The sequence below is a fragment of the Anastrepha ludens genome, chromosome 3 (assembly GCF_028408465.1).
Source record: "Anastrepha ludens isolate Willacy chromosome 3, idAnaLude1.1, whole genome shotgun sequence".
Classification (NCBI taxonomy): Eukaryota; Metazoa; Arthropoda; class Insecta; order Diptera; family Tephritidae; genus Anastrepha; species Anastrepha ludens.
The window spans coordinates 70,601,870-70,624,823 of record NC_071499.1 but is presented as its reverse complement, the minus strand read 5'-3'; the positions used below and the strand labels follow the sequence as shown (position 1 = coordinate 70,624,823).

The window sequence follows — 22,954 nt, the reverse complement described above, 5'->3', positions numbered from 1 at the left end:
GCCCGTAATTTTCACAACTTTGGATTCCAACAACGGCGCTACTTGTCATAGAGCTCGTAAAACAATGGACTTACTGCGTCGTCCTTTCGGTGAACAATTTATCTCCCGTCCCGGACCAGTAGATTAACCAGCAACATCGTGTGATATTACACCTTTGGACTTTTATTTGTGGGCTTTACATACCTTCAAAATGCAGCTTCGATTGAGGCATTGGAAGCCAACATTACTACAGTTATTCACGATTGGAGTTTACGGATGGACAAATTACGGAGCAGCTGCGGCCAACATTTGAAAGGGATTATCTTTAAAGAATAAATATCATGAAAGGTTCTACACAAAAATAATAAAGATCACCCTATCAATTTGGAGTCTTTGGTCACCCTTTATTAAGATGCAAGCATCAGCTGCTTTGTGAAATATGAAATTATGTGAAAGAAATTTATTATGCTGTAGATTGAAATTTATGTATGCTCTGCCGAATTCACATAAAGGATGATGATGGGCAGGCTGTGCTAATTAAATCAGATCAGCCTCTTTTGTAAATATATAAAGTTCTACACAGCAAGCAAGTTACGAGACCAAAGTCGTCCATATATAAATTTATTGAATCTTATCAGAAACTTAAGGTCTACTGGATGTACCATCGGTCTGATATTGCCAGCACACAAAATCTTACCGATTTTAAGGCCTCCTTCGATAGAACGAAGAGGAGTTTTTTTCATTTTGTTATTTATTTAGACTGAGTGAAATAGTCACAAAGTCCACTGATTTGCTTGAACTGGGAGCGATTTTTCTGAGCTTGTGATACCAAACAAGGTGTCACATAGGGTGATTCCTTATCATTATTTAATATTCATAACCTGATATTCATCATATGATTGTTCGAACTGCAGAAGTCCCTCACCGTAAAAATGCTCATACATGCCGACATTACTGATACCTTGGGCCTCAGCAACTGTGCTGTTACTTTTTGAATTTTGTAAACTGAATATAAGGAATGAAACTGGAGGTAAACAGAAACAAAGTATCTCCCGTCATCATACAAACAGTCGGCACCTTGGCATCCAAATCGCTGCTGATAATTATACTCGTACCTTTGAGATACGAGTAGTAGTGTGCTTAATTTACTTACGAACCAGTAGTACCACCGTTAATAAACTCAACTATGAAATCTCCCGGATGATTCTTTTTCCAAACAAGAGATAATTTTGACTAAGTTGGTAATTGAGTAAAAAATGTTCTTCTCGGTGAACATAACTCACATTTTATGATGTGATGAGATGTTGACAATATTCGATGAGGGGATCTTGAAGTGTTCGAGAGAAACATTTGTGAACCTTAATGTGTTACTGATTTGTGTAGTCGCAGTGGCTGAATGAGTTTGTGCTTGACAACCATTGTGTAGGGCACTACTTTGGGCATGACACACCACATGATAGAAAAATTTATACATTATCAATCGCCCATCGCCAGATAATCACAAATTTCCGAGTGTGTTTTGCTCCAAAAAATCTTATCATAAAAACCATCTGTCATTTCGTCCCCTTAGTATAACAATAGCCTATGTGCTCATAGGCTATTATTTTTTTTTATTGAATTTTTGGATTTTCCATCGTCGATTTTATATGTAGTCAAAATTTTGTCAAATTCTAGTTTCACAAAGTGGGTCAAAACGTTAGTCAAAAAATAATAAATATTTACAGACATAACGAGATTTGAGTGAGAGCTACTTTCGACAAAAAGTTTGAAATTCATTTTCTCAAAACATCAAAAAATGTATAGGATATTTTAATACCAAGGGGACGATTTGGAAGCGGCAGAAAACTTTGGAAATCTCCATTTGTGAAACAACACCAAGACGCGCGTCATAAATTGAAAAAGCAGTTCGACCAAATACCCAGCAAAGGGAGTATTCGCCAATTATACATATTCCTATTAACGATGCGCAAAATGTTTCAAACTTTCATCAAAACTGTCACCTCTTGAACAACAATTTTTAACTTGCATCTTTTTAAAATGTAAGCCAAATTTATAAGGCGACTTTTCAGTGGCATGGAAATTGTGCAGTGAATAGTGGCCGAGCAAATTCTTTGGCGAGGCGATATCGTACAAATGGATGTAAACGCTCCAGTGCTGAAAATATTCGATGCGCTACTTGATGAATGATGAATGCTGCTAGTCAAGGTAGGGGAAAGCCTTTTCCGCGTTCAAAATTTTATATTGAAGATGACTTGCCCTCACTTCGTGTTTTCAATGGTCTGCCTTTAATACATGAAAGACACGACTGTCGCATTTTACTGAGCTCTGCCAAAATTTCTGCTAAAAGATTACTGTGCCCATGAAGAAGAAGAAAATTAGTTCAATAATTTATAATTTATACATTTTATTCTTTTCAATTCACTTAAAAGAAAACATTATCTTACAGTTCGCCTTGAACCAACCACTTACCTCGACATGAGTCGCAGTTTTCACAATTTAGCAATCACTAAGGGTCTCTCAAAAGTGTTGCCCTGATGCCGGTAGTGGAAAATTAATATTAAATATTGTAAATTTGTATTTTAGTTGTGAAATGTTTATCTTAAATGTCTGTTCTGAAATTTGGTAAAATTAAATAAATAAATAAATAAATTCCTAGATCGTAACTTCGTTCTATGGCATCTTTGACATTTGTCAAGTAGACAAAGGTACAGTTTTACATGATAAAATAACGCTTTAAAATTATTGGAACTTATTACGAAAATGTCATGGCAAAATTCGTTATTGTTTTGGTCCGAATGTGTCGGCAATTCTAAGCTACGTGACAAAATTTGAAGAAACTAGTTCTGTCTACGTTAGAAAAACGACTGCCTGACCACAAACTGGATGTTCTGTTGATAATATTGCTGCTGGCTGCTGTAGCGCAAAATGTTGCTGAACAATCTTCAATATCGATATCTCGACATTCTTGACAATTAAATATTCATGAATTGAGTTTTTGGCGGATTTTACCTGCAGATGGGCTCTTGCGGGCATTTGAATTGATTTGATGTCATTTTTCAGATATAATTGCTAGGAACGGTATTTTGAATAAAAATAGTGAAACCTAAAAGAATCTAAATTTTTACATACTTTATTTTAAGACAACATCTAGACTCTATCCCTATCATACTCTGCAGGTAAATGTCGCTACTAGCCATGTGAGTAGCAAAGTAGTTGGCAATGGTAGAAATCGAACCAGTTATTTGTGTCACTGCTGCGATTTTTCCCTGCAGGGTAAGCATATTTACACCTCCACCTACATACAATTGCACCTACAGACATATTTATGTACGGCATAAATATATGTATGCAGTACGTACATAAACTTGATATCGAGAAGACCAGCAGCATAGTTCTTAGCTTGTCGTTGCGCCTTCCTAGGTTAGCTGACTTTGTTGTCTACTAGTTTCAATGTTTAATTTGAAGTTAAATTTGATGTTGTTAATTTTTTTTTTCTCTTCTTCTTTATACTTTCTTACTATTCTCTACAACTATTTTTATACCATCATTCACCGTGTTGTCTGCCACTGGCTATCGCTACTACCAGCTGCTGGTATCTGTCGCCGCTGTTGCTTTTGGCTTTCTTGCTTCCTGGATGCCTGACTGCCCGACTGCCTCACGTCCAGCTTCCACTTCCACTTCCATTTCCGCTTTCACAGCAAGTTTATGGCCACTTGCAATTTTCTTATAACAATTTGTGTTGCTTTGCATATTATTTTATTTTTAGTTGTTTGCTTTTTCTTCCGTTTTTGCATTTTTTTTTTACATTTACAAATGTTGATATTATTTCTCTTAAACTTATTCTTGCGCCACTATTTGCTTTATGTTTCGAGTGGCCGTGGCTTTGAGGGAAAGTGTAGTTGGTAAATGTAATGGAGGAGTAAGCAAATAAACATAAATATGTAACTAAGTTTATTTTTACTGGATCGTTGTAAGGAAATGTAGCAAGTGTAAGGAACATAAGAAGGAGGAGTTGAGAAATGTACCTTAAAAAATGAAGTCATCAAAACTACGAAGTATGACATAAGAGCAAAGTATTTATACAAACCGTTTGATATGCCAGAATACAAAATGAAATATAATCACATAAAATACCTGTTCACATACATCCGATGCTTAACCTTATCAAATTTAAATGCCGACTCCAAATCTCTAATGCATTCTTCGAAGTTGGTATTCGCTGTGGGACGTTTTTAGTTCTTTTTTTAATTTGTGTATGAATAAAAAAAAATTCAATTAAGTTTCGTAACTCAGAGATGATAAGTAATTAATCATTTTTTTACAATCTATTTCAGCCAAAGGTGGCCAGCACTTATCTTGATAGGTCAACTTATTGTGCGTTATTTTTAATTATATTTTTCATGCATTGCATGGTCTTATAATATGTATTATACGCAAAATATTCAATAAAATCTATAGTCACCATCATTTTCTCTATTAAAATGGCTTCAAATCTTCAAGTCCTACTTTGTGCTAATTTCTGGGCAAGTAGTGCAGGCACATCAGCCGAATTTGCGTTGATAACTACTTGACCGACAATATCGGTTTTCTTTGGAGTTTTTACTTAACTATTTCTCTATTCGGCCGCCATACCATAGTGGATTGGTGCGCGACTATCATTCGAAAGACGTAGGTTCGAATCTCCGTGAAACACCAAACCGAAGAAAGAAATAGCGGTCGCCTCTCGGCAGGCAATGGCAAACTATCGAGTGTATTTAGTGAAAAAGCCCCTCATAAAAAATAATTGCCATTCGGAGTCGGCTTAAAACTGTAGATCCATCGATTTGTGGAATAACATCAACAGACGCACGCCACAAATTGGAGGAGGAGCTCGGCCAAACACCCAAGAAGGGTGTCAGCGCCAATTATATAATTATAATATAAAATGTTATATATATATAAAGGCATGTACATATTTTTAAACGTGTAATAATGAGAACAGCGGTTTTTTAAATGTGCTCTGGACTTTGAGGTCTTCTGCACGTAAACGTCCTCGAATTGTATATTAGGATAAATTCGTACTACTTTTTCTTAGAACTGCTTCAGTTTCACGCGACGATAAGCTTGCCTTTGTCGCAAAAAAATCAATGATTTTGCTTTGAAGAGGTATTTTTTTTTGTTTTTTTGTATTTGCCTCGTCTGGGGAAGTCGTCAACATTTTTCAGTTCGGTATATCATTGCACTCATTTATTTATGAACGTCTTCGACTTCTTCAAATACTTTGCTGTAGATGCACGTGATATTTTTGGACCTTTAGGAAGACTATTTTGAATTGTTTTTTATACATGGAACACTTTTTGTAAAAACAACGTAGGCTTTCTAAATTTCTCACAAAACTAACAAATGAGTCGCATTAAAACTTTTTTTATAATGAAACTCTAAGTACTTCGTACTTCTATTACACAGTGCATTTCTCTTTCTTTGCATTTTTTTATTTATCATTTTTTGTTTTTGTGGTTCTTAAATAGAATTGAATATTATAGATGGGCATTACTGCTTCCAGGTAATTTCTCTAAAATGGCAATTTTGACAAATCTGACACCCAGGTATGCACTATTAAATACTTGTAACCTAAGTATCCTTTAAATAACATCAAGGTGCGCATTACAATTTGAAGGTGGAGATCGGCCAAACATCTGACAAAGGTATACGCTCCAGCAAGTTTTGGCTACTTACTTATTTATTTTATTTTTTCAAATATTTTTCATAAAAATATAAATCATAATATAACAAAAGCCATGAAAAAATCCGACAAATTTTCGTAAAAATTGTATACTTTTTAATAGGTTACCTGTCCGATAAATCATATGGTATAAGATTCATACAGCGGCCACGATAGCCATATGGGTTGGTGCGTGACTACCATTCAGAAGTGCAAAGCTTCTCCGTGCATGAAACATCAAATGATACAAAAAGTGTTTTCTAATAGAATAATATTTGTGCCACTAAAAACCATCTGCCATTCGGGGTCGGCCTCAAACTTTAGATCCTTCCATTTGTGGAACAACATCGAGACACACGCCACAAATAGGAAGAGAAGCTCGGTTAAAAATCCGAAAAGAATATAAACGCAAATTATATATGTTATATAAATTTAAATATATTATATACATATGTTTATATTATATGACCAATTAATTGCCGTGTCTGATACGCTCATGTATCATATATGAGAATATTTTATCTAATGAAAATTTCTTAAATATCGCGAGCTATTTCAGGTATGAGACGTGGCATCATATATTATATAAATTATAAACCTGAAAAAAACAATTGTCGTTTTTCAAATAATTGCCTGTAAATGCGCCAATAAACCGTAGCAATAAAAGATAAAAATCTAAGTTTTTTATTTACGTCTTAGCAATTAAATGAAATTATTATAGAGTAGAATTTTTTAATGATTTTCATTGAAACAGGTTAGACAAAAGGCTTTGCTGCATATTTTGAATTCCATATTTACCTGTTCGGCTCTAAGAGAATTGCCTCAACAGCTTCCGAACAAGTTTTGCATCATTCCTCGAGATTTGTGCTAGTCGAAGAATTTCTTTCCATTAAAGGTCTTGGTAATGATAATGGTAATGCAAGTAGTTGTACGGGTTAGGCAAAGGCCTTTTTGCATTACAACGAGTCTTCATCCTCTAGTCGGCACTAGCCCAAGATTCTACGTCTCCTGTGACCTATTGCTTTACAATTGGTTATTAAGTTCTATTGTATTGAAATATTTAGTGCAAGCAAAGTGACCTGTAGGTGCTATAAACTCATCTGTGGCCCTTTTTTAGAGCAGATTTTGCTCTGTTGGTGTTAGAGTTCAGGAGCTTTCTAGTGTGATTAAGACCGGTTGTGCCGTCCCAGTATTAATTGGTTTTTATTTGGATTCATTTCTTGCTTTCCTGTTTTAGATTGTTTTTGTTAAGTACATTGTTACACTCTATGTGGACATTTGAATGAAACGTAAAGCTATCTAAGGCTTTGAGGACTGATTGACTGTCAAAAAGGTTTATAATTTTAACTTTTTCAAACCCTCTTTTGGATACGATTTCCACTGTTTCTTTAATGGTGAAAGGCTATGCATGGAAAGTTTTAGTATCTGTATTCATTGTTAAATATTCATGTACTCTAGGCCCCACTATTTCTGCTCCTACCCTCTGAAACGTTTTGAATCCATCTGTATACCATTTTTCCGAGTCATCATGTAGCCCTTTTTGGGTTAATTTTCCACTCTTCCCCAGACGGTAAGATAACCGTGAAGTCTTAGGTGATGTTCTCTGTTGGCTAATTCACTCAGCCATGACCGAATAATTTTTCCTGAATTTTTAATGTTTTCGGTGTCACTATCTGTATACCTATCTATCTTCTAGAATCCTTCGAATTTATTTCACCTTATATTTAGAGCCTATTCCTATTTCTACTGCATTTAGTTAAAAACAAAACTGAACTAAAATGCTAGTAAACTGACAACTTCGCTGAACTCTGTTTTTCTATGCTGTCAGACGGATAATTCTTAGTAATAAATAGAGAAAATACAATCTTGCTTAATTTCTCTAAGATGACTCAATCGAGGAAATGACTTTATTTTAATTAGTTTGGTATATTTAGGCCGATATTGGGAATATTTTTATTATTATAAAACTTTTCATTCAGCGTAAAAATTGCCCGAGTGAAGAAATGAGCAAATTTACAATTTTTTATTGTTGTTGTTGTATTTATTGTTTTTTCTAAAATCATTCAAAAGCTTGCACCTGCAATATTAGTTCTTACATAACAGAGAATATTGAAAAAAATTGACCATAGACGTTATAATATGGGGAGAGGGGTCTGTTAATCAGGGTTATAGCTCATTTAATTATTTTCAAGCTTCAAGTGACTAAAAATTCCCGTTGATCACTGATAATTTTTTTCCTTGACAGTGTTGCTCAACAGTATCCCCAATTTTTTATTTAATTCTAATTAAAAGTTGGAGAGGCTTAAGGATATTTTTAAATTTGTATATATCTTGGCCGCCGTAGCCGAATGGGTTGGTGCGTGATTACCATTCGGAATGCACAGAGAGAACATAGGTTCGAATCTCGGTGAAACACGGCAGGCAGGCAATGGCAAACCTCCGAGTGTAGTTCTGCCATGAAAAAACTCCTCATAAAAATATCTGCCGTTCGGAGTCGGCTTGAAACTGTAGGTCCCTCCATTTATGGAACAACATCAAGACGCACACCACAAATAGGAGGAGGAGCTCGGCCAAACACCCAAAAAAGAGTGTACGAGCCAATTATATACATATAATATACAATACATATACAAAGCTTGGAACTTGGGTTTAAGTGGTCTTTGTTATACATTAAAAAAAAACTGCATTCATGAACTAATGCGCCATATTTATATTTTATTTTACCCTGCTAATTGCTTGTGCTAGAAAAAACACTGTGAGGGAATGTAGTGACAATAAGTAACATAAAACTAAATTCGTGGTGCTAAATATTAATTTGATTGGAAATCTAAAAAAATAAAAATTAGAATTAAACTTCATTTAACGTATCGAGCGGATTTGATGTAGTTCTAGTGGTAGTTGTTTTCGGTGTAGTTGTTGTCGTCGTTGGATCTTCCCAACCTTTGACGACTAGAGCATCGCCAAATACAGGTTTGAAGAATAAAACGAAACGAGAGTAACGACGTGCAGAGTTCTGAAATAAAAGATATGAAAAGAAGGAATAATAAAAAATGCAATAATCATATTAATCAATTTATTATATTAAATTCAAACATAACAGTTTGTGAAAGCAATTTGTGCTTTTTAAAGCTTTTCTCAAATTAACTAAGCATAGAGCAAAAGCTTTTAAAAATTTAATGCGGAAGTCAGTATGCCACAATGCAAGCCAGCCTCGGCGCAAGCTTTCGGTTATAACGAGAACTCAAAAAAAGCTTCAGTCTATGCTTTCAATTACAGTTAAGAAAAAAGCGTTAAACTGTGCTTAGCGCACTCTGGTTAGCAACCAAACAAACTTTTCTGCACTAAACTTACCATAATCAGTCGTGAGAAAGATTTGGAGATATTCGTTAAAGTTGCAAATGATTTGTTAAAAAGCTCATCAGGAAAATCCAAAGACACTTGCTTCCTATCGAACTCCGGTACATCGTCATATTTGTTATTGGAGTTATCAGTGGCACGTGCCGGGCGTATGAGACGACTGTTTGCCAGATGCGAAAATTCACGGCGCTGCAAGTAACAAAAAAAAAAATAAATAAACAAAATTCTATATAAAATATGCGAATGGGGCATATATACATATTCCTAACTATAATATTTTTGGATTTATTTTGGCTCATTTATTTATTTATTTGCATGAAATAAAATTATATATATGTACAGTCGAACTTCTCTACAGTGAACTTCCATATAATGAAGCTCTCCTTATAATGAACTGGTTTCGAAGACACTGCTTTTTCGTTCTACTTTCGGTGTATTTTTGTCTCCTTATAATGAATTTCTATATAGTGAAGTTTTCTATATAATGAACAAATTTTACAGCTGGAAATTCAAGCGTCCTAAGTTTTTGTCTCCATATAGTGAATTTTTTCAAAAGTTTTCTGTTGCAAAAAATTACAGTTAGATGTGGACAAACTGTAATGAGGGGAATCCCAAAATTAAAACAGAAAAAGCTGAGCTATTACAGTTTTATTCAGTGATTGAAGTTAAAATGACGCATCGAAGCAGCATTTCGCTTGAAAAAAAGTTATTAATGATTAACAAAGTTAATGAAGGAAAGAAAAAAAAAAAGATATTGCCAATGAATTCGGAGTTCTTCCCAGCACTTTATCAAATATTTTAAAAAATAAGGAAGTGATTTTAAAAAATGCGGAGGATGTGGCAGTAAATACCAAACGCAAAAGACTTCGACCTTGTCATTTTGAGGATATTGACGAAGCAATGCTGAAATGGTTACTCGTTGCACGTGGTAAGAATCTCCCTTTATCTGGACCATTATTGAAGCAAAAGGCCAAAGATTTTGCGGAAGCACTAGGACACCACGAATTTGAGGCAAGTACAGGTTGGTTAGACAAGTTCAAAAGTCGGCATGGCGTTATTCAAAAGACATTATGTGGGGAAAGTGCTGACGCCAACATAGAAAACCGTGATGAATGGGTAACGAACGTCTTACCGAAATTAATTGAAAATTACAACATTAACGACATTTTTAATGCCGACGAGACTGCTTTGTTTTTCAAATGCTTGCCAACTAAAACACTGGCATTCAAAAATGAAAAATGCTTTGGTGGGAAGCAAAGCAAGGAGAGAATAACTGTCCTGGTGGGAAGCAATATGACTGGATCAGAAAAGCTAAAATTGCTGGTAATCGGAAAGGCCAAAAATCCGAGGTGCTTCAAGGGAATAAAATCTTTAGGTGTCGATTATGAGTTTAACAAAAAAGCATGGATGACCAGTGAGATTTTTACGAAATGGATTGTAAAACTCGACAAAAAATTTTGTGATCAAAACAGAAAGGTGTTGTTTTTTGTTGATAACTGCACTGCCCACCCTAAAGATGTAAGAGACAAGTTGAGAAACATTCATCTCGCTGATTTTCCTCCCAACATGACTTCGTTACTGCAACCAATGGACCAAGGCATTCTCTACAATATGAAACAACATTACAGAAAACGAATTTTAACGAATATATTGACTCAAGTGGATGAGGGAAATTCTGTTATGGCCATAGACTTGCTGCAAGCAGTTCGAAATCTTAGCAATGTATGGAATGTCTATGTTAAACCAGAAACAATTGCCAACTGTTTTAAAAAGGCTGGATTTTCAAAAGATGATATGCAGATTCCATTTGAGCATTGGGCTGAAGAGGACCTTCTTTCAATATCAGATTTGGCTGCTTTACAGTCTTCATTTAAAAAAGTAGCAAATATCGAAGCATCGTTTGATGACTACGTAAATGTTGATAATGGTGTGCAGACTTCGGACAACCCATCCGAAGAAGATATTCTCAACAGCATTTTTGAAAGTCGCGGAGTTCCAGCTGAACCTGGTAAGCATTTATCTTTTTATAGTCAAACAAAAATTTAATATGTAAATATTATTTCAGATAACGATGAACACGATTTGACCGTTGAAAAATTGGCAGAAACTGAGGAGGCATTACCTACGTTGATACAAGCTGCTTCATCCATTAGCGTAATTAGAACCTTTGTGGAAATGAGGAGTGACGTGCCGATTAATGTTTTCAACTCTCTACATGATTTGGAAGCTTTTATTGAAAATGAAAAATGGAAGGCTGTAATTCAAACAAAACTCACTGATTATTTTAAATAAAATTACATAAAAAATCAATGTTTCTTTATAATGAAGTTTCTATATAGTGAAGTGATTTTCAGGTCCCGTGCGAATTCACTATATGGAAGTTCGACTGTATATATATAATTGGCGCGTACACCTTTTTTGGGTGTTTGACCGAGCTCCTCCTCCTATTTGTGGTGTGCGTCTTGATGTGGTTCCACAAATGGAGGGGCCTACAGTTTCAAGCCGACTCCGAAAGGCAGATATTTTTTATGAAGAGCTTTTTCATGGCAGAAATACACTATTAGATATTACGCTATTAGAAAAATGTTTTTCTTAATTTTGATGTTTAACCGAGATTCGAACCTACGTTCTCTCTGTGAATTCCGAATAGTAGTAACGCATCAACCCATTCGGCTACGGCAGCCGAAATGAAATAAAATTACAAACGATTATTTTACACAATTAAAACTATTATCGGCATGGAGTGCCGTCCTAATAAATATTTATTTCCCCAGATTTAGAATCAGCACTCACTACCGAGGCCTTTGGCTTTTTCTTAAAATATCCCAAACTAGCAAGTCTGTACATCTGGTGGCTCAATGTAGGCTTGCTTTGATTAACATCGAAAGCTGCTAATGCCCAACTGGTAGCATGATTCTCAATGATAAAAGGTTTGCTCAGTAAACAGCTTCCTCGTTCTCTCTTGACGAATCGGCTCCCTTAGCAAGAAACTGTGTTGCTAACTCAAGAAATCGTAAGTAAAAGTGGAGCAAAAGTAAAATTTGTAGAACAAACATAACCGTTGACATCATTACTATTTGATTTCTTCATATTATAACCGCACCAGACAGTAAAACTTTGTGGATGCATTGATGCTTGGTGAAATATTTTGGCATTGCGTTCGCTTGTTTAAATTGTCGATGAGCCAAAAATTGGACTGAGCCGGAATGTGACATTTTTTAATAATTCCCACACATTCGGCAACAGTGAGATGATGCTGGATGAATCGACAAACCTTACTAAATAGCTTAACACCTAAATGCTACTGGTAACTTTGCCAGCTGCTGACGCATAATAGCTGTGATCGATGGCAAAATCGAAAAGGGAACTTCAGTGCAGTACAATTTACTTAATTGTGTCTGAGTTCTGTACTTGCTAATCTGTCCCGACAAAACAAAAAAAAAAGATATTCTTCCCAATTTTTGCAAGCAGGCCTTCATTAACGCCAAAAACTTATCCAGAACTTAACCATTTTGGAGAGTAAAGTGACAGTATAAAACAAGAGAGATATTCATTTTGTTCTGGGAAAATTTTAGACGGCAAAAATAATCCATAACGAAGACATATGATTGACCTTATTGTAAGCAAAAAATTTAATTTGTTTGTGGAATCTGGTAGTTTGTGCAATTCTGTCCTAGGTTAGGATAATTGGTTGTTCACGCGAGTGACGCACTTGCACAAATATTCAAAATTTGTCAGTTGTGATACCATACTAGGGGAGAGGAGTGAAAAGGAGAAAGGAAGGAACCACACAGGCAGAAGAGGCTTGGATTATAGGACGATGACCAACGGTGGCGCTTTACGTCCGTATTAACCGCTTCAAGCTACTGATGAATTTCACCAGATGTTTGGTATTTAAACCCGCAATATCCGCAGGTGCAGCGAAAAAGTGAGAGAACCAGAAAGCAGGGCAGCTGAGAAGACGGTGCTGAGATGATTCCACCTCATCATCCAGAAAGCTTTGGCAAAAGCCAACGCTCGCCGGTTTGTAATTTTCTGTTTTATTTCAGAATCCATAAAAAGAAAATGTAACAACAAAAAACGTTCGTATAGATGAGCAGATGTGTGTATTTATGGCAATTTGTAAACAAATTCAGCTGATATGAATTCTTATACAAGTTTTTGTAAGTGATGGCAAATTTTGGGCATGTAATTTTTTTTTTTGCTTTTTCTTCTCTTTGGGCGCGAATTTTCGTTTAGGCTCTTGATTGGGATTTATGGCTGGTGATGCCGAATTTGGTATCGAAAGAAACTAATAATTGGAAAGGCCATCCCAGCGCCCTAATCACCCGTCATTATGAAAACTAAGAGGTGGCGCAAAATTAATCAGCCTTTTGGGGAATTTTTCATTTGTGCAAAAAAAGTCGCACATTAATCATAAAGGGTGGTTAAATTTCAAGGGCCGATGTTGAATGTGAGCTACACCTAAACGTCAATGACACCGTTGAAATTCTTTCTTTGAGGTTATTTGAAAGAAAAGGTGTACGTCGATAAGCCAGTAACAATTCAAGAGCTAAAGGATGAGATAATTCGGCACATTAACGGCATAGAACCTCAATTATGCCTCAGCGTCATCGAAAATTTGGACCATCGGATGGAGGTGTGCCACCGAGATCGCGGCTGTCATTTGGCCAATATTTTGTTTTATGCGTCAATGAGCCATACCAACATTATCATAATAAAGAAAAATAATAATAATTTCTTAAAACAATTATATTCTATTCTAAATCAATACCGGCCCTTAAAACTTAACCACCCGTTATTTGACACTTGGGATCTAGACTGCTGCAGTGTAGTTAAACAAACCAAATTAAAATTTCTATCACGCAGATCGTTTTTTCAGCAAACAAGTTATAGAAGGATGATTATAGGATGATTAATTTTGCGCCACCTTGTATTAAAATTAATAAAAACACTTTCTTCTGAAAACCAAAATGTATATCGAATGATTTATTCAATCCTGTACAATTATTTACACATATTTATGATATGGGTTTACAATCGAGTGCAATGGGCTACATAAAAAATACTTAAACTAAAGTAAAAAATAAAAATAAAACAAAAAGCAAAAAAATAGTACATTTTTCCAGCTAAACATATTTTTCAATTTCGTTAAAACAAATGTTACATAAATCGACAAATTTTCGCTTACATCAAGAAATATAGTTTTTATGTATTTTTGCAAGCTTAGAGTTAGTCGTAAAGGAGTTTAGCTGATATAAAAGAAAGTTGGGTTTACAAAATCAAGAAAATGAAGAAGTAAATTTTAAATGACGAAAATCGTAAAATATTGAGGAGTTTTTAACAAACAGTATTTTTAAGATAATTGTAGATATATTATTTTCAGGAAAATATCCGCTAACGAAATTCATTGCTTCTAAATTGAAAGCACATTTGTGTGCGGAAAAAGTAAAAAATCTTTTCGATTTAGTAGTACGAGAGCGCGCGCCATGTCTTTGCACATGTGTCTGTGCAGATGTGTGTTCTTCGATGAAAGTGCATTCTCAAATGTGTGTGTGTATGGATGTTTTAGTTTAGTTGTAGCGCGTATTTAGTATTAATTTTGTGCACAGCTACATACGTACATAGGGATGTATGTATGCGCTACATACCTATTTACATATGCATACACGAAACTGTTTATATGTATGTATGTATGTATGTATGTAATTAGCATCACAGCAGCCTCTAGCAGCCTTGCTCTTCCTTAATAGCCAGCTTCATCGGAATCTGGCGCTGGCGTCGTGCCACCACCAGCAGGACCAGCGGCGGAGCCTTGCAGAATAGGTCCAGAGAAGCCCAGGAACTTAGAAACAATATTACCCAGACCAGCATTTGGGTTCGCGCTACCATTGCCAGCTGAAGAGCCGCTGAAAGCGGTAATGGTGGTCAATACGCCAGTGGTCAGATCGTTGGCAATATTGCCCAGACTACGTATCTTAGGCGAAACCACAGCGGTGACAAGAGTTTGGAAATCCCTAATCGGTACTGGTGGCCTAATGTCCCATTGCCTGTTCTTCTCGATATTGGCGCGATCCAATTGCTCAATTACGCGCGTTTTCGTGTCGAGGAAGTTGTCGATTTTCTATACAAAAGAAAGGAGTTATTAAATATTAGAAAAAATAAAAGTATTTTTAAGAAAAGTCTTGAGTGGCACTACTCACACCAAAAACAAATCCAAGCACTGCATTTTTTGCCTCGAATGTCGCATCGGGTAATTTTCTTTTGTTGCGCTCGAGCTCATCACCTGAAACTGCCTGCAAATTGGTAATAACATTATTAGCTAAGTCATGTTGGACAATGGAGAAGAGTATAGAAAAAAATTAAGCCGCATTGCATCGAACTCACATGCCTGTTATTGTGTATGGAATATTTATACTTCTATTATCTGCTTAAAATGCGAAAAGCTTTTAAAGAAGAAAAAAAAATCGAAGGCGCATACAATAGAATTCTACACAAGCGCAAGTAGCAAAGAGTGTATACGTAAGTTAATGTGCACATGTCTACATACGGGCATACCAACATGGATTTTTTTAAATGTATGTATGTGTGTATGTATGTAGTACATAAATGAATTTTGATTAGCCAGATTTTAAGCGATTAAGGTCGTCGTGGCGCAATTTTGCAATTATTGTCCAATATTAATCAATGCAAAATCTTTTGAGAAATATTTCGCTAAGCGATGCAAGTAATCACACAAAACTGCCTTTTTTATTTTTCATGTTTATTCTTAATTCAATTCTCAATTCTAAGCCCGCGTTCAGTTCAAAATTCGTCTCAAGCGAATTACTTGGCTGCAATGGCTCGTAATCTCTGGCAGATAAGAAGTGGTCACTTAATGAATGTCTAGTTGACCGATTTGTTGTTGGACTATGTCACACTAACTTTACCTTCAGCAGCAATTCAAAAAAATCCGGTTTCAAGTTCACATTCATTTGAACAAATTATCATGATCGTTCATATATAGGTATGTGTGTATGTGAGTGTGACTATGTATGCGCATGTGTCATTTATGTATGTTTCATTAGATTTTTTTTTATTTATTTAAGTTAAGATATTGTCTTTTGATCTGATTCGTGTCATAATATGCGCCACTCGCGTTCGACTTGACCCAGTTAAAGTACAAATAAATATAAATCCAATAAAAAGTAAACAACAAAAAAAACACTACAATTAAAAAAATTGTTAACAGAAAAGCATTATTTAGCGATCCTAAACAGTTTCCATACCGCTGAAAAACCTAACATTGTCGTGTGGTTTTAGCAAAGGCAAGCCCACTGCGGCACAATGACGCGCTAAGTGAAAATTTCAGAGTGTCACAGTTGTGTATGTAAGTAATTACATCGAGAATAATCTGTGAATGTAAGCGTAACATTTCTTTATTTTTGCAATTTAATTAGAACAACTATTAAATTCTGGTGCTTTTTTCTTTGTAATAATAAGTAAATTAATTATATGCTTTAACATGATTTTTTAGTTGTGTCCACATTTGTAATGAATGGCTATTAGCAGCACTAAATTGTTGTCATCGATCGCACACTAACTCAAGCCTTTTTATATATTAAATATAATGTAAATATTCTGAATTACTCTAAAGAGTTATTAAAATAATTGAACTTGACACTGAAATTTGAGGTGTGACGGTTAAATTACAAGGCTGCTGCAGTTGTGCTTTTTTCGAATGCATTAACTCTCCCTTCGGTGCACTATGGGCCAGCGAACTTCAAAAGTGGCCAAAACTTGAAATCGTAACGGATCGACTTGAAACTTCGTATTTGGGGGGCTTGCGGGGTCTCAAATTACGAATGTGATGTCACTCACTTTGCTTTGAGTGTAGATAGCGAAATATTGAGGCACTTTAGCGTCTCTGTATCAATTTCCTTTATGCTTTTATGTGGCTTTTCTAATAAATATGAATATAAATTTGCTGTGGTGACGGAAAATATCGCAGCAGATGAAGCAATGAATTTTAAGAGTTTTAAAGCGACCTTTACATATTGCGGTGAATATAAATGAAGCTGTTCCGCTGAACAGGCTAAGTCATGTAATATAAATGAATGCAAATGCCCTAGCCCTGAAAGTATTCAATGTACTACCTACAGGAGGTAGGAGAGGCAGAGAAAGACCTGCTTTAAGGGAAGAAGAACTTGGCTTCATTCACTTTGAATTTGTGCTTCTAATTTACGCCAATTAGCCTGAGGAAGAATACATTCATTCGTGACGTAGCTGGCGTTAATGACGTAGTAAAGTTTATAAGAACAAGAAGACGAGCTTGGAATGATCACGTTTCTAGAGCTAGTGACGACAGAATTATCCGAATAGCGAGGGACTATATACCATATGGACCTGAAAGACCACCAAAGAGATGGTGCGAAAGCTGGATTTCGACATCAGCGGAAGGACAATAAGATTTCGTCATTTTGAATTTTAATAATACTTTGTAATTTATAACTATGTAATTGTGTGAAGAAAAACAGGTGAAAACCTATAATAAAAGAATAAGAAGAAGAAGAATACATCGTAATGTGCATTTGGCTGAAAGAACTGCTGCTGTAAATGAAAATATGGAGATAGACTCAAATTTAGCAGTTCCACTGCGTGCACAGAATTTGAATCGGTCAAGTGGTGTATCTCCATTTCCAACTAAACTCATATACATTTGATTGCTGCGAAGCTATTCCATCTGCAGAAACTCATTGTATGGAGCTCAACATGGCCTAGTGGTATCATAAACCCATATATCATTGAACAAATGATTGAAATTCTGGTGCTTTCAATGGTGATCGAAGTTGTTTAGCTCGAAATAGAAATTATTCACCTTGAATATAAATAGTGTCAGCAGTCACATAAATGGAACAAGGACAAATACGATGGCAAAAATTGTGATGGACGCATAATTTCGCACTTCAGCGATGTCAAATTAATCATCAATATTACCTAATTTAAGCCCATCCAAAAGGTTAGCCAAACAAAGAAATAAAAAAGGAATTTTTCTCTTTTGCAACGCACAATTTTTTAGCAATTTGGCGCAAGTATTTCAAACGAAGCAGTATTAGTGCAATTAAACTCTATTGAGCAAATTATTTTAAGCCTAGTATGTCTTTTAAGCTAACCAGAAAGGTACACTACGAAAATTAAGGGAGTAGTAGCGGATAAAATTTCATAAGAAGCAAAAAATAGTAAAAATACATAAGTAAACAAAAAATTTTGCAAATTTAAATTTTTTATTCAGCCTTTGTTCTTGGTACAAATACTCTTTTTTTCATTTTTTTTTTCGGCGCAAACTGCTTGTGGGCTTAACTATCGATTTATTGCAATATTCAAGTCATAGCCAGATTCTTTGAAAAGAGTATTTCACAATTGGACTGATCGAATGGACCAAGTAACTCGCAGCTGCGTTGAACATAAGCTTCCGGCATCATATTTCAAAAAAAAGTATCATACCCCGGAATTATCTAAAAGATTGTGATAAAAAATTTCCAGTTCTTAAAAAATACCCGTTACTAAACAGGTAGTGTTGATCGATCGATGAATCGATGGTTCGTTATTTTCGACTACTTGTTGAATCTATCAACTTACGTTATAATTAGAAAATTATAATTTTTTGTATAGTTAAATAGCTTGGAGAGTTTTAAAAAAAAATTTGGGAGTAGTTCCCATACAAAGAAAAATGTTTATGATGTGAAACAGGGAACATTTGGTGAAAAATCCTAAATTCAAAACTTATTCAAGCAGACATTTTTAAATGTTGAGGCTTAATTCAAATTGTATTGATGATTTTTATTAACTGGTATTTTAAATAAAATTAGGACAAATTTATAAAAATTTTATTTCAAAATATTAAAAACATTTTTTAAATAAAAATAAAAATCGAATATACCGAAAAGGTTAAGTTTAAGATATATGTTATATAACCAAATTAATCAGAAATGACTAATAATATTTTATATATATATATATATTAGGCTGGGTCGATTTGTGGGGAGGGAAAAAAATTGCCCATTGCTCTGTGAAAATCATATTTTAGGGATCAAAATAAGAAACTTTGCCGAAGGAACCAGACCTCTAAAACGAACTCTGATGTCACCGAATTTGGGTCGAACTTTTAGTGTCTTTTGTGGGGAGGCAAAAAAATTGCCCATTGCTCTGTGAAAATCATATTTTAGGGATCCAAATAAGAAACTTTGCCGAAGGAACCAAACCTCTAAAACGAATTTTGATGTCCCCCAATTTGGGTCGAACTTTTCTATAACTCACTTAAATTAATTTTTTCATTTACATATGTTCTGATTAAATAAATTTCTTAAAAGAAAAAATAAATATTACTATAAATAAATAAAAATAAAGAAAACACATAACCATTTAGCTGATTTCTTCATATAAATGCCAAAAATGGTGATATTTTTAAATTGGGTGACATCAGAATTCGTTTTAAAGGTATGGTTCCTTCGGCAAAGTTTCTTATTTTGATCCCTAGAATACGATTTTCACAGAGCAATGAGCGATATCTATATATATATATAAAGAGAAGTTACATTTCCTTGGTAATCTTATAACTCAAGAACCGGCTCACCTATCCAAACCAAATTTTTAGGCTGTGTTTGGACTATTTAGTAGATGGTTTATGTTTTAAAATTTTAAGAATCGGATACCAGGGTCTCGAGAAATAGGCAAAAACGTGAACCCGGGTAACCCTAGGATGTGTTTGTACAATATGGGTAGCAAATGGAAGCTGTTGATGATTCTATAGTATAGAGTATTTTTGATGCCGCTCTGTGACTAGGGTCTCGAGATATCGCCCAAAATGTGGACCCCGATAACTTAAGGATGTGTTCGTACAATATGGGTAGCAAATGGGAGCCGTTGATGATTTCTATAGTATAGAGTATTTTTCATACCGTTCCGTGACTAGGGTCTCGAGATATAATCCAAAACGTGGACCCGGGTAACCCTAGGATGTGTTTGTACAATATGGGTAGCAAATGCAAGCTGCTGATGATTCTATAGTACAGAGTATTTTTGATGCCGCTCAGTGACTAGGGTCTCGAGATATCGCCCAAAATATGGACCCAGATAAATTAAGGATGTGTTCGTACAATATGGGTAGCAAATGGGAGCTGTTGATGATTTCTATAGTATAGAGTATTTTTCATACCGTTCCGCGACTAGGGTCTCGAGATATAATCCAAAACGTGGACCCGGGTAACCCTAGGATGTGTTTGTACAATATGGGTAGCAAATGGAAGCTGCTGATGATTCTATAGTATAGAGTATTTTTAATGCCCCTCCGTAACTAGGGTCTCGAGATATAGACCAAAACGTGGACCTGGATAACCCTAGGATGTGTTTGAACCACATGAGTATCCATTTCGGCAAAAATGTAAAGCACTTATGGATTTAATTGTGAAATTATATGTATTTGGGGAGGTGCGTTGCCATATGTACTCCATCGAATGGCAGAAAAGGGGATTGCCGCACGCACATATACTAATTTGGCTGGTACATAAAATAACTCCGGATCAAATCGATAGCCTTATATCAGCTGAAATTCCTAACCACACTGCTGATCCTGGATTATTTCAAGTTGTCGTTATATATTACATTTCCTTGGTAATCTTATAACTCAAGAACCGCCGAACCGATTGACACAAACATTTTCGAGTTCTTCTCCATCTTTCAGGTTTGTGTGAAGTTTGATTGAAATCGGTGCAGCCGTTCCTGAGTTATGATATTTTATGTGAGTAATGGTTTCCTCTCATACGAAATGCCTGTATGGGAAAAACAATAACAAATACACAACCGCTTATGAGCGTTTCTGTTGTACTGTTGTGGTTGTAAATGTATTATGTTAATATTAATTTTGGGCGAAAATATGATAAAAACTGGAGCATTGAAAGAACTGGAAAAACATTTTTAACTTCATTTATTTTAGCATAATTTATTTAGCGTAAAAAATTGAAATGGAAATTAAAGAATCAAAGTTTAATTACAAGTTTTTATCGGCTCTTTCACCTTACCTGTATATAGGTGACCACCACAATCAAATTTTAAAAAAGTACAGAAAAGGCTATTGAGGCATCTTTAGAAAGTATGTTGAATGAAAAAAATCAACTAATTCAACTGTTTAAACATTTTACGAGTTCTATAAAGAAAACTTAATATGAAAAATTTCTTGCGATATAAAAAAAACATTTTATGTATGGTGGTGCGAAGCCCACTGGGTGATGCTAGTATATATATATATATATATAAATATATATATATTTAATTGGCACGTACTCCCTTTTTGGGTGTTTGACCGAGCTCCTCCCCCTATTTTTAGTGTGCGTCTTGATGTTGTTCCACAAATGGAGGGACCTACAATTTCAAACCTACTCCCGTTTCTGCCGTTAATTTTTAATAAGAAGCTTTTTCATGGCAAAAATACACTCTGAGCTTTGACATTGCCTGCCGAAGGGCGACCGCTATAAGAAAAAACTTTTTTCATCATTTTGGTATTACACCAAGATTCGAACCTGCATTCTCACTCTAAAATCCGAATGGTAGTCACACACCAACCTATTCGGCTACGGCAGCCACCTGTGACCAATAATAATATGCTTTAATACTTAGGATGACTTTCTGGTAACCTTCTATAGACTTCAGTCAGTAAAAGAATTATTCCTGAAACGCCTTTTTGCAAATTAAATTGTAAAGGTTAATGGAAAATTCTAGTAAGAAATTATGTTATTGCATTATGTGAGTTAAGGTTATGTAAAGCTAATTAGCTTACTACCCAAGCTCAAGCCAAATTGTTAAGGCATAACTGTGTTCTTATTTTGTAATAAAAAGTAATAATAATAGCAATAATATTAGTAATGTGGAAAAAGAAGAATCCACAGGTAGAAAAGAGGGAAAATAATTATAGAAAATGATAAATATATTGAGAAGCGAAATAAATGTAAAAATATGTATTAGCAATAAAGCTTGAAATGCATAGAACGCTCGAAAGAATGTTCCCCGTTTACCATTAACAAAATTATTTATTTGAACAGAAAATCAATTTTTTTTTTGTTTTAAAAATATTAGTACAAGTAAAACTTAAACATACACGCAAACCCAAATATCTTCTGCATTTTTTAATATTCGACAAGTGGATTAACTGACAGGTGACCTTTAAACTTAAAATCAGCCAGCCTAAAAAACGAGGCGCATATGCAGCCAAAGACATAACGAAAGGAAGCAAGCAAAACTGCTACACATTAAAAATGAGTTATGAGTGTAACTGTTAGTGAATGTAAATGCATACAAAATTTTAATAATAACACTATTATGTGCTAAGCGTTTAATGGCACCTGAATGTGTCTGCAATACAAACTGCTCATTAAGCAAGTTGCTTAGTAGATGCTTAAGTTTTTATTTTGTTCGTTACCTGCCAGTCACAGCTGGAATTTAAAAAATGTTGAGCATAAAGTATTTTCGACCGTCAACTAGCAGCCTATATCTAACTACTGTTATTTGTTACTAAGCTCGCTTGAAGAGTGATTTTTAATTTACTACTTAGGCTTTGTTTTCGGCACTTTGTTTAACGCTGAACATATCTGGCTTTGTTGATGGTAAATGTTGTCTTATCTTGGCTTAAATATTTTAATATTATAGAATGTTTATAGCTATTCTTTTATTGCCTACATACTTAAAAATTACCGCAGAAGTATGTCTAGTGTGAATGCACTGCTAAGGACAGAACGTAAATGAAGGGTAGGCCATAGCGTATACGCAACAGCAATTTGAACGGAACGACATACTTTCTGTTATGCTTTGAGAGTATATTTTTGTGTGCATTTCATAATAAAGAAATAATAAAATTTTTTTATTAACCCTTCGTTGCATCGTGATGGA

General features: G+C 34.9%; 1 protein-coding gene across 1 annotated transcript in view; it reads right to left on the bottom strand.

Annotated features, from left to right (window-relative positions):
- Nucleotides 1-8,350: 8,350 nt before the first annotated feature.
- LOC128857545 (uncharacterized) overlaps nucleotides 8,351-22,954 on the bottom strand; it is a 66,749-nt gene continuing 52,145 nt past the window's right edge. The window contains exons 3-6 of the mRNA XM_054093297.1: nucleotides 15,241-15,333; nucleotides 14,796-15,161; nucleotides 9,032-9,226; nucleotides 8,351-8,693 (exon numbers count right to left, since the gene is read on the bottom strand). Of these exons, the coding sequence (XP_053949272.1) occupies nucleotides 8,529-8,693; nucleotides 9,032-9,226; nucleotides 14,796-15,161; nucleotides 15,241-15,333 (819 nt within the window). The 3' untranslated portion in view covers nucleotides 8,351-8,528. The remainder of the gene's footprint in view (nucleotides 8,694-9,031; nucleotides 9,227-14,795; nucleotides 15,162-15,240; nucleotides 15,334-22,954) is intronic.